At 63.8% G+C, this 14,645-nt stretch overlaps 2 protein-coding genes across 7 annotated transcripts in view; both read left to right on the forward strand.

Annotated features, from left to right (window-relative positions):
- TH (tyrosine hydroxylase) overlaps window positions 1-1,854 on the forward strand; it is a 7,517-nt gene extending 5,663 nt beyond the window's left edge. For all 6 annotated transcript variants that reach the window (XM_008578644.1, XM_008578645.1, XM_008578646.1 and 3 more), the window contains 3 exons: window positions 229-324; window positions 538-671; window positions 1,381-1,854. In XM_008578644.1, coding sequence (XP_008576866.1) covers window positions 229-324; window positions 538-671; window positions 1,381-1,540 — 390 coding nt within the window. In that variant the 3' untranslated portion in view covers window positions 1,541-1,854. The remainder of the gene's footprint in view (window positions 1-228; window positions 325-537; window positions 672-1,380) is intronic.
- A 2,220-nt stretch (window positions 1,855-4,074) lies between these two features.
- LOC103595282 overlaps window positions 4,075-14,645 on the forward strand; it is a 13,820-nt gene continuing 3,249 nt past the window's right edge. Inside the window, exon 1 of the mRNA XM_008578647.1 lies at window positions 4,075-4,261. Coding sequence (XP_008576869.1) covers window positions 4,075-4,261 — 187 coding nt within the window. The remainder of the gene's footprint in view (window positions 4,262-14,645) is intronic.

Consider the following 14,645-nt stretch of genomic DNA (forward strand, 5'->3'; position numbering starts at 1 on the left):
TTGCTTTTTTTTTTTTTTATTGAATTAGCAATGTATCGGGAAAATTTCTCCGGGGGCTCAGGACCCCCGGCCGAGGCCTGTGCTTCTGTCCAGGGAATGTGACCCTCACCCTGACCGGCCCTGCAGCCTGGTCCGGCTCTGCTTGCGTGGGTGGTGCCTGGCTGTGGTCCACGGGGGCTGCGGGCTGGGGACAACTCCTCTGGCTGAGGCCGCCGGCTGTCCTGACAGCTGTACTGGTTCACGGTGGAGTTCGGGCTGTGCAAGCAGGACGGGGAGGTGAAGGCATATGGCGCTGGGCTCCTGTCCTCCTACGGGGAGCTCCTGGTGAGACCCTCCCCACCCCGTAGTCCCCAGCAGAGGGGTGGAGGGCATGGCGTAGGGGGGAGCTGGGCTCCCAGAGGGGAGGGACACCTTGGCCTGGGCCTCTTCTGCCCAGTCCCCAACTCAGACTCCTGGGGGGAGGGAGGGGTGCATCCCCACCCGCCCTCTGGTCGGGCCGCAGCGCTCCTGTCCCTTGGGACACCCGTGCCCCTCCAGCACTCCCTGTCAGAGGAGCCCGAGATCCGGGCCTTCGACCCCGAGGCTGCGGCTCTGCAGCCCTACCAAGACCAGACCTACCAGTCCGTCTACTTCGTGTCCGAGAGCTTCAGCGATGCCAAGGACAAGCTCAGGTGTGCTGGGGCTCCAGGCGCAGACCCCCCACCATGCCCCCAAACTGGGCACGAACTGACCCTCTGTCACAACAGCCCCTCCCAACCTCCCTAAGAAGGACCCCAGAAAAGACCTGTGGGGCTGGGGCTGCCAGGTGGCCGGGCCTCCAGGCGAGGCGGAGCCTAAGCTGCTGAGGAGGCCCTGTGGGCCCAGCGTCCTGCCCTCTGCGTGGCCAGGGTCAGGGGTGGAGGGAGGCTGAGGTGGAAAGGAGGGGACAGGGTGGCTGGGGGTGGGGTGTGGCATAGTGACTAGAGGTGTCCAGGAGAGGGGGCAGAGGCCGACAGGCTCACCTCATAAAGGGTCGTTTCCCCTCCAGGCGCCCGTGGTGCACTGGGGATACTGAGGCCAGCAAGGAGGGCAGGGCTGGATCCCACACACAAGCTTAGGGACACTGCAGGCACATGGTCAGAGGAGGCTTCCCAGGCAAGGCGGCCTGGCCTGGGTGCAGGGACAGACGGGGCGCCCGGCAGAGGCTGGCTTGGAACAGGTGCCTGGCCTGTCTCTCCTGCCACCCCCTCCCCTTGCCCGGCCCTGGAGGAGGCCTCGGTCTCCCACCTGCGTCAGAGCCCAGGTGGCCTAGAAAAGCCTGGGAGCTCCGAGCCTGAGCGACGGTGGAGACTTGGCCCTGGGCTGCTCAGCTGCACCGCCTCCTCCCTGCTCCCCCCGCAGGAGCTACGCTGCGCGCATCCAACGCCCCTTCTCCGTGAAGTTCGACCCGTACACGCTGGCTATCGACGTGTTGGACGGTCCCCACGCCATCCGGCGCTCCCTGGAGGGCGTACAGGACGAGTTGCACACCCTGACCCATGCTCTGAGTGCTATTGGCTAGGTGCAAAGTTGCCGCCCCATGGGCTCAGTGCACCTGCCCTGGGGCCTCCCAGTCCCTTCCCCAACCCCCCTGGCTCCTGCCCTGTCCCAGAGCTGAGGCCCACGTGAAGGGCGGGGGCACAGGGCACCCCTCAGCCTGCCGGTGACGGCTCCATCCTGCACCCTCCCTGCCACCCAGGCTCCCGCTGACCCCCACCGCGCTGCTTCCCAGCCCCACCGGCTGGCGCGTGTGTGAGGTGTGTGTCTTGCTGTTGCTGCCCGGGCTCCCGGGTTGTGGGTCAATCGCTGTGCAGCCCATCCAGCTGCCCACGCTCTCTGCTGCCCTGTTTGCCACCCCAATAAAAGAAAGCACGGTCTCCGAGAGCTGCCCCGCCTCTGTGTCTGTGCCTCACAGCAGGCCCCGGGCCCCACACGCCCGCACCCAGCCCCAGCTCCACCTGCTGGGCGGCCCAGGCCAGAGGAGGCCACCCCAGGCCGTTTCCCTGATTGCCTGAGAGGCGGCTGCAGGGGGTCAAGGGGGCCCGGGCTCTGCTGCCCTGTCTCCATGGGGGGCTGGAGGGTGGGAGGAGGGACTCCCTCAGGCCCAGGCAAGGATCAGGGGTCACAGCTGAGCTGACTGGGGGGTGGTCTTCGAGGCAGGGCTGCAGGCCTGGCCCTCTCGACACACCCGGGGGTCCCAGCCTGTGAGACAGCAGGCAGAGGGATGGGAGGCCACAATGCAGCTGCTTCGATCCCCTCACGACACCTCACCCTGAGCAGGACCTGGGAGCCGAGACGTGTGCTGAGGGGGAGCTCAGCCAAGCTCGTTCCCAGTCGAATTCTCAGGGCCTCAGTCTCCCCAGCAAGGCTGGTGGGGGCTGTGAGACGCCCCCACTTCACACTGCCCTCAGGCCAGAGCCCCCAGCACCCTGTGGCCTAGTCAGCCCGGGGCACCCCTCTCCTACGTGGGCAGCTGGATGGCTCTTAGGACGACAACTCGGGCAAACTCCTACTCATCCCTCAAGACCCTCCTGGGCAAAGCCTTCCTTCCCCAGCCCTCCCTGGTTGTCTGTCCTTCCAGCATCTGTGCCTCAAGCACCTTGTCTGTGTCCAGTCCACCCGTGCCCTTCAGCCTGGGAAGCCATGGCTGGGGCCGTTTCTGAAGGGCCGTGGGCCCTACTGAGGCCCTGGGGAAGGGCCGACATCCTGCCTCGTCCTCCTCTGGAGCTGCCCGCCCGGGGCTCTGTCCCCTCACCAGAGTCCTCCACCACCCAGCCCCCCTCCAGCCCTCCTCCCTGGACACCGTCATCCTCCAGGAGACACATACGTCCTTCAAGCTGCAGTGTGGCTGGGGTGAAAGGGGTGGCAGGGAGCTCCCACAGATGGCCGGCCCTGCCCGCTGCAGACCTCTGCACAAGGTGGCAGGGCTCCAGCAGTCCCATGTCTTGTCTGCCTGGGCAGAGGGTCTCAGCTGGTGGGCTGGGGAGGAGGCGTGGGTGCTGAGGCAGAGGAGGCAGGGACAGGAGGCACAGGGACACGGGACACCCTGGCCTCTCCCACCCCCTCAGTCTCAGGCAAGAGACCAGCAGGCGGAGAGTGCTCGGGGTTGACCCAGTGGGTCAACTGGGCCTCCAGGTGCCTGTCCTGGGGACTGGGAGGGCAGAGGGGTTGCACCACGAAAACTCAGCCCAGACTACCCCTGAAGGGGTGATGGGCTCATGGGCCTGGCTTCAAGGAGGAGATGGGTGGGGGTCCCAGGAAGAGGGGTGGGGGCCAAGAAGGTGCCCTGGGTGGGACCCGGGGGCGGGGGGTGGTGGTCTGCTGCCCTTTTATTGAAAATGAGAAACAGGCCAGCCTGTGGGGGACATGGCTGCTGGGCCTTGGGTCTTGCCCTCTTTCTGACAGCAGGGGAGCAGGGGGTCTCCCCTGGGGCTGCTGCCTTGGGGTGCGGTGGGGAGTGGGCCATGAGTGGGAAGGGGACCCTTCCCTCACTCCCCTGACACAGCCTCCAGCGGTCTTGGGCTAATGTCAGCTCTCCCGGAGATGGCTGCCCCCAGCTGTGAGCACGCACAGCTCGTTAAGGCTCTAATGACCGCTTGCCCCAAAGAGGTGATGACCACCAAGGAGATGTTCCCGCAGACCCAGCACTGGGGAAATGATCCAGAAATTGCAGCCTCAGCCCCTTGGCCATCTGCTGGCCCCCCCTGGAGGCCCTAATGGGCTGGTGGCAGGGATTAGGGACCAGGGGAGATGGGCTCAGGGCCTTTAAAGCCAGCAGGGACTTGGCAGCCCCCAGCACTGCAGGACCAGCTGCATTCCGAGGCGGTCAGCAAGCAGGTCTGTGCCGGTGGCCTCTGGGGCAGCCTGGGCCCGGGGCTGCCTGGCTGGGGGGCTCCAGGGCGGTTGGACCCCGAGCCCAAGCTCTGCAAGGGGAGAATATGGGCACCTTTCTTGGAGCATTCGGGGATGAGCATGCGGGTCCCAGGGCAGGGTGCCTGTCCGCTTGGCTGGCCTCATCCTGCCTGTCCCCCAGGTCCGCATCCCTCCATCTCCACCATGGCCCTGTGGGCACGCCTTCTGCCTCTGCTGGCCCTGCTGGCCCTCTGGGGGCCCGAGCCGGCCCCGGCCTTCGTAAACCAGCACCTGTGTGGCTCCCACCTGGTGGAGGCGCTGTACCTGGTGTGTGGGGAGCGCGGCTTCTTCTACACGCCCAAGGCCCGCCGGGAGGTGGAGGAGCCTCAGGGTGAGCCCCGCCACCCCACCCTCACCCCGGCACCCCACCCAGGTGTGGGCAGAGATGGGCAGGAAGCTACCACCCCCCAGGAAGTCAGGAGGACTTTTTAAGAAGGGAAAACGGAGTTCTCAGGGTCACCTCTGAAAGTAGCCGGGTCCCTGTGGTGCAGCCAGAGACCTGGGAGTAAGGACCGTGTCAGGTCCAGGAGGCCGAGCCCCCAGGACATCTCCAAGGGTGGGCATGTCCCTCCCCTCCCACCCCCAGCCCATTTCTCTACCCTCAGAGGATGGCAGCAGCTGCAGGGGACCTTAAAGTAAATCAAGTCTTGACCTGCGGGTCCTGGACCTGGGGGTCCTGGGGTGCCCAATCCTGGCCACCTGCCTCCCTGCGGTCCCCTGCCCCATCTGTTCCAAGGAGGACACACGAACGGGTCACTGGGGGCAGGGGTGGGCGAGGGCCCAGCAGCAGCAGGGAGTCAGAGATGGGGGCAGCCCCAGGATTGGCACCTGTGGCACTGCTCAGGCTCCTGCCTTGGCACTGCCCTCAGGCCAGGGAGGCAGCAGGAGAGGGGGCTTCGGGGCCCTGTGCGTCCCCACGCGCAGCTTGACCCTCATGGACGGCCCTCCCTCCCCTGCCTCCACTTGCTGAGGCCGCCCGGGGCACAGGCGGTGGCACTCCGCCCCCTGACGGTGTGGTCCTGTGTCTCTGTCTGTCTGTGCTGCTGCGGGCCCGGCAGTGGGGCAGGCGGAGGCGCTGGCGCAGAAGCGCGGCATCGTGGAGCAGTGCTGCACCGGCATCTGCTCGCTCTACCAGCTGGAGAACTACTGCAACTAGCGCCACGCGGGCCGCACCCGCCACCGCCACCGCCACCGAATAAAGCCCTCACACCAGCCCTGCCGTGTCGTCTGTGTGTCCTGGGCTCCGGCCGGCGCCCTCTGCGAGCCCCCCCAGCTTTCCCCACCCTCACCGGGCCCCCCAGGTGGCGAGTCCCCATTGGCCGCCAGCTGACCCCCACCCCGGGCCGCCCCCCGCTGCTTGTGGGCTGGATGGAGAAGGGTTGTGGGCGTCTCTGGGAGGCTGGGGGTGGCAGGAGCTGGGAGCCACTCGGCAGTTGCCCTGGGCTCTTGGGGTCCCCGGGTCTTTTCGAGGAGAGGGAACGAGAGCATTCCAATGCTTTCTCCCCACCTAGCCCTCCCAGGCTCCACTTTGGGAGCTATTTCTGATGGAGTCCCCGTGGAGGGACGAGGCCGTGTGGGGGGAGGGGTCCTGCGAGGGCGGGGAACAGAGGAGGGGGTGAGAGGCTGCCGAGGCCACCCCCCACAGTGCCGCCTGCCGCCCCCAGCTTTAGATGGGCCGGGGGCAGCCATAGCCCACAGTCCAGACCCAGCCAGACACGCTGCGGACCCACTCCTGCCCCGGAGGAAGAGAGACAGGCCAGATGGCCGCCCCCCCGCCCCCCGAGTTGAAGGACCACTGTAGGTCCGCTCCCTTCCAAGGGAGGGGACTTGGAACCCTTCTCCTCGGGTGGCCCAGCTAGGAGGCCCTGAGAACTGCCACCCATGTGGGCCAGGGAACAGCCAGCGTCAGCAGGGACCAGGGCCAGGGTCTCCCCACCGCCCCTCAGCCATCTCCCACCTGCTAGGATGGGCCACTCAGCCAGATTCTTTAAATGACAGACCTGGAGGTCATCCCCAGAAGTGCCTGCAGGTTCTGATAACAATGTCACACTGGGTCTAAGTCTTTGGAGGTCCTGACATGAAGCCTCCTCTCCAGCAACTGCTGAGCACGGGTGGCTCTGCTGGGCACTCGGCCTAGGTGGCCGCCTGAAGGGCAGATGACAGCCTGGGGGCTGCCTGGGCTGGCTGTGTCCTGGGAGGTCAGCAGGTGACCCTAGATACCTCAAGGCCTGGCCAGCCTGCCTGCCACCCAGGCCAAACCAATGTGCGCCTTTCCTGAAAGCTCCGCCCAGCCAGGGCTCAGGATGCTGGCCTGGGGCTGGCACCTGGGTCTGGTGGCTGCAGACCACTTACAGGCTGGCCTCAGAGCCGAGCAGACCCTCCAGCTGCGGGCCCAGCCATCGGGGCGGCCTCCTCCCTTCAGGCCTGAGCGTCCCTCCCAGGCCACCCCCTACCCGTGACCGTATCGGCACCCCCCAGAAGAGATGTCACCCGCAAGTCCCCAGCAAGCCCCGCCCCTGGAGTGGGGGCCAGGGCCGGGCAGGAGGGTGGACGGCCGGACACTGGACCCGGAAGAGGAGGGAGGAGACGTGGGGCAGAGCAGCAGTCGTCCATGGGGACGCCCCACCGGCCCCACTCACACGGGGACAGCAGGGCGCCCTGCTGGAGCTGAGGTACGTGAGCCTGCCCGCCAGCTTGGCCGGCCGGGCCCAGGCTGCCCCCAAGGCAGCTCCTGGCACACCTGTGGCCCCGGTTGGCCCTGATGGCCAACAAGGCCCCGAGGGTGATGGGCAGATGCCTCCTGGAGGTGCCGGCATGCTCCATGGAGGGTGGGAGCTGGAGGTGGAGGGGAGTGGGGGCCCTTTATGGCCCAGGGGCTCATGGGGTCATCCCAATCTCGGGGGCCTAGAAGTGCGACCAGTGCTGGGGGTACTGGGAGTCTCAGGGGTGTCGTTCAAGGGGCCCCATCTTCTTCTTCTTTTTTTTTTTTTTTGTCTTTTTCCGTGTCCGGCAACGGATCGCAACCCTCAGTGTTGCCCCCATACCGGACCGGGGACCGGCAACGGGATCGCAACCCTCGGCGCTGCTCCTGCGCCTCGCTCAGCCAGTGAGCGGGAACCGGTCCACATGTGGGATCCGAACCCTCGGGCGGGAGCGCCGCCGCGCTTCCCAAGCGGAGCACTATCCAGTGCGCCACCGGGCCGGCCCGAGGGACCCCATCTTCTGAGGTGTCCCCCCTGGGGCCCACTGGAGAGGGGAAGGCTACCCACCAAGGGACTCAACTGTGGTCAGCCGCACCCTCGGCCCACCCTCTCCCTTGCTGAGGCCCACCCCAGCCCTGAGACCAGCACCCTCCTCCCGGGCCTCTTCCACCAGCCCCTCAGCACCCCATCACTGTGTCCTTGAAAGGGTGGGGTGCGTGACAAGCATCTGCCCAAGGTGACCCGGGGCTCAGGCAGCAGAGGCAGATTGGACAGTCTCCTGACAGCCACCACCCTGCTCTGACACCCAGATGCCCCTGCTGGGGATTATGGGTGCTCCAGGAGCCCCAGGTCACACCATGTAAGCCAGGCCCACGGACCTTGCACTGCGGTCAGCGCCCGGGCTGTGCCGTGCTCCGCCCCTTCTGGGAATCTGAAAAGCAGCCCTCCAATGTCCCAAGACCCTACTGTCCTTGGGACCTGGGCTCCACCTACCCATGGGGCTGGCAGTGGTGGTCGGCTGCATCCAGCCCTGCCAGTCACCCTGGTGTTGGGGGCTGGGGGTCCATCTGAGTGTTCCACAGCTGCCAGGTGGTGGCAGCAGAGGTGCCGCTGTTCCCCAAGGTCCCCAAACCCACCCTCACAGCCTCTGCCTGATGTCTGGAGGGCCAGGGCCTCCTAGGGGCGTCGTTGAGGGCAGCCCACACTGCCCTGCCCACTGGGCCCTCTCTGTTTAGGAGTCCCACCTGTGCACGTGCCGTGTGGGGAGGGACACTGTGCCTGTGGTGCAGGTGCATGGCACATGCCTCACCCACCCAGGCCTTTCTGCCCGAGCAGCTGCCTCCAGGACAGCTCCCTGGACTGCGTCCGCTCCTGGCACAGACGTCCTGGCACCCCACCTGGTCCTTGGGGCAGTATTTGCTTTTCCTGTCAGCAGCAAATATTTACTGTCCTCACTGTTCTCTGGGCCTGGGAAGACCCTGAGGGGCATGAGAGGTGGGCACAGGGATGCCAAGGTGGATCCCCTGCTCTCAAGGGCTCCGCGGGGTCAGGTCCAGGGAGAGGGGGTGAGCCCAGGACCAAGCGGTTCTTGAGGCTGAGTGGCCCTGGGCAGAGTTTGGACCGGCTGATGGCCGCTGTCTGTCTCCAGCCAGGCTGCAAGAAGGGCACAGCCCTGCGGAGCCTGGACCCTGACCCAGACGGGGCTGGCCCCCAGTGCAGGTGGCTTTTTTGGGAGTGGGCACCTGACAACGCCGGCCATGTGGCCGGGGCGGCCGTTCACATGCGCGACCAGCAGAGGGCACCAAAGCCTCACTTTTGAGGCGCTGGCGATCTGCGGCCCGCTGCGGAGCGCCCGGGGGACTGGCCGCCCTGGACGCTGGAGTGGGAGCTTTCAGAAGGAGGGAAGGTGTCTGGTGATGCTGGGGGTGCTGGTCCAGCCTCAGCCCCTGGGTCCAACCCCCTGCCAGCTTCACCAGCCCAGGCTTCCCAGGGGCTGGGACCCAAGGCAGCAGCCGGACAGATGTCCCAGGTCTCTGACATGCTGAGAAAGTCTCCAGTTAGAGTCTGACCCCCACTCCTGTCCCCTAGAATCACAGGGGCTAATGGCGAGCTGTGTAACAGTCAATCTGCTGGCCCCTTACTCTGCTCGAAGCCACCTCAGCCACTGGAGCCAGAAGGCTGAGCTTCTGTCCCCATGTGAGGTGGGGGCATTGGGGATGGAGGACCCTGGAGCCCAAGCTGGGTCGGGGCTGGTTTTTTCCCATGTCCACCCTTTGCCCAGTGCCAAGAGCACAGGGTGGCCAATTTCAGAAAGAATGTCTAGGGTAGGGGTGGACAGGGGTCTGGGAACACAGGGGACAGGCGGGACACTGCGGCGTCCATCCCCGCCCCCTCCCACTATTGTTTCTGGCCACGGCCAGGGAAACAGCAGGCAGATTACTTCGAAAGTGGAGCCACCAGAGGTGGCCTCCCATCGTCCCTGCACGGCCAGTCACGCTGTGCTGGCGCCAGCACCCCCACGCCGGCCCTCCCACCCACCATTGTGTCCTCAGCTCACTCCTTGCTCCTGTGGCCACGTGCCCCCAGCCCACCTCGGCTCAGACTCCCACTTCCTGCCTGTCCTCGACCCCACAGGCCCTGGGGCAGTCTCCAAGTCTCCCACGGTGTCCCTGAGGCTGTCCCTGGGAGCTGGGCTTGAGGTCATACTCAAAGGTCACCCCACAACTGCCACTCCCCAAGGCACAGTGAGAGAAGGGGTGTTGGGGGTACCTGTGAGCTCAGACTAAGCCAGAGTTGGGGTCCCTCCCACCAAGGATGAAAGTAGGTCATGCCTCCCCCCTCCCCGAGATGCTCAGAATATCTAATCCCAGGTGGCCGACCCCTGGGCCAAGGTCGCAGGCCGCAGGGGGCTGAGTACCCGGCTCCCCCCTGGGGACCGATGGCCTTTCCCAGCCATGCCCAACCCTGTGCTTTCCCAGGGATGAAAGTCAGGTCGAAGCTGCCCAGCCTGGGCCCGGGACCCTCGAGCTTCCGGGAGCCCCACCCGCGGCAGCCCCTGCAGACCGGGCTGCTGAGCCATCAGAACCTTGTGGTCCCCACATTCCGCCCGCCTCCCTCTGACCCCTGCCCGGCCCATCTGTGTTTGTGGAAAACAGGCCGGGGCCCCGGCAGCCCTGCCGGCCTGCGGCTGCTCACGCTGAGCCTCAAAGCTCAGCCCTCTGCGCTTCAAGGTCCACCCACTTCAGACCTTGATCCCGTTCCAGCCCAGCCTTCCCAGGACCACCCTCCCGCCCCCTGCCCACCGACAAGGTCCACTGCTGCCTGGGATGCTGAGGGACCCTGGGAAACCCACCTACCCTCTCTGGGCCTCGGGGTCCTTGGGTCAGCCACACACAGGTGGCTCGGCAGGCAGCAAGGCTGGGGCTGGGAGGAGGTGGTCCTGGGGGCCTGGGGTGGGCCAAGGCACCTGAACCCGTGACGGTGTTACTGGGCACCTGGCCCTCTATGGTGGGTGACCCATACCTCCAAGGTCCAAGGAAAGCTTCAAGGAGCAAGGGTCGGGAGGGGGTGGAAGGCGGCTTCCTCCTGTGCCCACTGTGGCCCTTCGATGGCGGTGCCCCCCCTACCTAGGCCCAGCTGTGGGAAAGGAGGGGGTGGAGGCCGGGCTCGGGGTGGGAGGAAGAGCTCGCTGAGAAACAGGCGGAGGGAGTGAGGCCGTGGCACCCCAGCCCAGCTCCAGCTGCGCCCTCAGAGCTCAGAGCAGAGGAGGCAGGAACAGGCAGGTGGGGAGGCTTCCTGGAGGAGGGGTCGCATGTCCCCACAGGCACTGTGACCTTGAGAAAGCGGCCCCCCCAGCTGCCGCCGCAGGGGTGCAAATGCCACCGTGGGATCGCGGCCACAGCCATGCTCACACAGAATGGGCACTCGGGCCCTTCCCCATGGCTGGGCCTGGGCTGACCCTGGCAGAAAATGAGGGGTGGCTGTGGTCTGCAGTTCTACATGGCACCATGTCCTGTGGGAACTGAGAGGTGACTGGCCCTTGCCTCCCCGCACGTCCTCAGCATCCCGGGACCAGCGGAGTGTCCGCTCGGGCCAGTGCAGGCTGAAGCGTGATGCTGGCGGGCAGGCAGGCTGGTGCCCAGGTCCTGGCTTCTCTGCTATGGCTGTGTGGCCCTGGGATGGTTATTTACCATCTCTGGGCCTGAGTTCCTCATTTGTCAGGAGGGAATGAGGGACCTGCCTGCCTTGGCTGCTGAGAGGGTGGCATGAGCTGGGGGAGCCCCTCGCAGGCCTGGCCCCGGCCCGCAGCTCCCTCCTCAGCAGGACAAGCGTCCCACATGTCCAGTCTCGCCTCCTCCCCACACAACCAGAGCAGGGGCCGTGAGGGGCACGGCCGCGCAGCGGGGGTTGGTCGGCGCTCCCGGGAGCCTGCTTCTCCAGCTCCGTGCTTGTGCCCTAGGCACCCTCCACCTGCCCGCCCGTGCTGGCTCCCGTCCTGCCTAGCCTGCCCACGTCTCAAGCCCACAGCCTACCTAAGGCAGCAGGAACGCCAGAACGCAGGGTCCTCTGCCACAGGGCCACGCGATCCGAGTCTCAGGTGCCAGCCTGTCTGGGGTGGGGTGAGGTGTGAGGGTGGAGCATGGACCGCAGGCCCCGTCCAGACTCTGTCCTCTTGCTTCGACGTCTCTGCAAGTTGCTTTCTCTCTCTGGGCCTCAGTCTCCTGGGGACAGCACCGTGGACCGGCCAGAGGAAGCGGATGCTACTCCTTGGGACCCAGCTCGTGTGGGGGGGGGACGGACCTTGCTAGGGGGGACCAGTTCTCCAGGGCAGGAGCCCGGGGAAGGGGAACACAGGCCTCCACACATCTCAGGGGCCCAACAAAGAAAACAAGGCTGGCGAGGCTCTGGCAGTGGCCTGCGGCGCCACGCCGTGATCTGAGCTCAGCTCCCATGGGCCTGCGAGCCCTTGTGGGGAGGAGCTCCGCAGCTGTTGGAACGCCCAGCCCACCCTCCAAGGGCGCCAGGGCCGAAGACCCCATCCTCAGCCCCTCATGAAGTCTGCAGCCCTAGAGCCTTCCCACGGGCCACCCCCTGCCCAGGCCGGTGTCCCCCTCCGGTAACTCCAGAGTCCTCTCAGGTGGCAAGCTTCACCTGAGCGGCGGAGCAGGCTTTACAGACAGGCTTCCCAGGCTGGCCCGGGCCTGCGGTGCAGCCACTGACCCTCCAGGTTGCTCTTATATGTGGTCCCAGAAAAGGATGTTCCAGTGTCAACGGCTGGGGGAGCCAGGGACAGATATACCTTTACATCTAGGAGAGTGTGAAATGGAACCTTTATTAGCATTTACCCTGTGCCAGGTGCTCTTCCACAGCTTCCTGCACCCACATGTCGAATCCGGGAGGTCAGAGGGGAAACAGAGGCTCGGGGGGACTGGCTTGCCCAGGAAGGTAGGCAGAGCCGGACGTGGGCTGGCAGCCTCCAGACCCTCCCTGCCCATTCCTCTACCCTGTCCGAAAGCACCGCTGTGTGAGCTGCACAAAATAGGCCCCTCGGCCCCACCAGGACAGGCTTCCCAGGCCCTCGTGCTGTGGCCTTAGAGCGTTGGAGGGGGTGGCCTCGCCTGCCAGGCTGTCCCGGCAGAGGCAGCCCGGCCATCTGGTATCTGATGGTGCTGGGCTCTAGGGACAAACTAGTGCATTTAAGATGGGGGGTGTGGGTTATTTCCTCCTCTTCTCTCAATCCTAAGCTTTGGTAAAGGACCCTGTACTTATTGATTTACAGGAAATTATTGATTTGCGTACAGGAAAGCAAAGGGTACTTTCTGTTGCTGTGGCTGCAACTTTTTCAAGCGGCCACAAGGTGTCAGGCTCGGGCCAGATTTGGAAATTCCTATTCTGCAGGTGGAGCCGGGCGAGCTGAGAACAGAAACTGAGAACAAGCTTCCACTTACCTGTGTTCCCGTCTCAGGGACCCTGCCTCCAAATGGGGGGCCCCAGCGTTCTGCCCCAGGACCTCTTAGTAATAGATCCACTTTTATTTTCATGCAAATATACAATGGTACTTCTAAAAGTTCGTGGAAAAATAGAATGAAAAGTTAATATGAATTTTTCTATGAACTTCCTCAAGTACCCTCGTAATACAGTTCCCTCTCTCAGCACAAACGCGTGCTTCATGAAGGCTTTGTTGATTTAACCTGTGACTCTACGTACCTGCCGTGGCAAGAACCGCTGGGGTAGGGACACAGCCAAAGGGAGGAATTCTCTAAGAGGCCCCCCACCACCACTCTGTAATGCCAGGACAAAGGCAAATAAGAGCCTCAGACCCAAGAGTAAGAGTGCAAAGTCCACTACACCCCAACACTGCCAAGGGTTCTCTCCCCCGGAGGGCGAAGGGGCCTGGTTGTGCCCTCCAGCACCTTCTCCCTGCTGGGTTGCCCCACGTTGCAGAGCCCACGACCTGTGGGTTGTGCTGCTGTAATTCTAGAAATGACCACCAGGTGTCAGCATGAGGCCGCTTAAGCAGCCAAGTGGAGGAAACCTGGTGCCAGAAGTTTCTGGGGATATCCCAATTCTTTCTTGCATGGATGAGGATCCGACCAGGTCCCCAGGATGGGCTGACCCTCTCCCAGGTCTAAGAGACAGCAGAGTAAGGAGGTTTTTGCTGTGTTGTGTCCCTAACCCCTGTCCCCAATTTCTGCACCTTTTGTGGTCCCTCCCATCCATGTCCCCTGTAGGCCATGTGTCCCTCCTCATGGAAAACCCGTAGAATGTAGTGCTGAGGGTCACAGCCCTCACATCCCACGTCACTCACCCCCAATGCCTCTAGCCTTTCTTCAGTGGCACCATGGCTGAGCTGCTCCCTGTGGGCCCACCCCACCCTGGTGTCTTTCCCCTGCTCCTCTTCTCCTGCTTAAACACCTTGGGTTCCAAGATTCTGGTGGAACAAAATAGACCTGGAACTGGAGTGAACTCCTCCTGGTCCAGGCCAGAGAAGGGAATCCAGTCTAGGGCAGAGTTTGAACTCAAGACACCATTTTGGAGGGTGGAGGTCTTCACATTTCCATGCATTTGATCTGCAGGATGCAGGCTGCTTCCCTTTTAGCCCTTTAGCTGTCTCCTCAGTCTGGGGGGCACCCCCTTTGGAGGACCTCTCATGGAACCACCTTGTCTGGCTTGGGGTCAGCCCTTCACCCTCCCTAGCCCAATCTGCATTTTAGTAGGTTATAGCCAAGTGTTCCCTTGACAGTAGTGCCTTGCAACATCTGGGCATCTCACTGCAGACACAAGGGGACAGCACATGCTGTGGAGCCTCTAAGCCACAGAGCCCTGAAGCAAGATAGGGCCAGCATAAGCAAGTGACTGTTTCATCCCACAAATTGTGGGCTATTTCATGCCAGCTCCCATCTATGGGCCCCAGACCTGACTTAGGAGTATTAACATCCCTGCATCTCTCTCCACCCAAAAGCCTCGTGAGAAGTCCCACCTGCCCTCCTCCTGTGGTGCAGTCTCACTCTGGGGCAGCTGTATCCTGTTTGGGACACCCCTCACCAGATTTGAGTTTCCCTCAAGGCTGACCCTCTTCCCCACTGAAAGTCCCATTCTCCCCACTGGATGCCCTATCCCTCCAGCTAAGAAAGGGAGTGTGGGTGAGGGCTTGAAAGACCAAGGGAGAGGGAAGATTTAAATTCGAACACAAGCTGTTAACCTGGATAAGGTAAACACACAGGGAGTGGGTGGCTGGGTGCAGGCATACAGAGAGGGTGAGGGCTGCTGGCTCCTGGAAGGTGCACATGTATTTGCTTCTTCATGAGTCTGCTCTGCCACCTGCTCCCCCCATAGGCTCAGGGAAGAGGTTTCAAAGCCAAGTCATTGTTAAGTTTATTTTTATTCTTTGGTTTCCCCCCCTCCATTTTCCAGATGAGTTCTAGTCTAATCAGGTTGTACTTCTATGTGACTCCCCCCCCCCCCCTTCTTTCCGCTTTGAGGCCATGGGTTTTTTTGTTTTTTTTTTTTTTC

The sequence above is a fragment of the Galeopterus variegatus genome, unplaced genomic scaffold (assembly GCF_000696425.1).
Source record: "Galeopterus variegatus unplaced genomic scaffold, G_variegatus-3.0.2 Scaffold1733, whole genome shotgun sequence".
Lineage (NCBI taxonomy): Eukaryota > Metazoa > Chordata > Mammalia > Dermoptera > Cynocephalidae > Galeopterus > Galeopterus variegatus.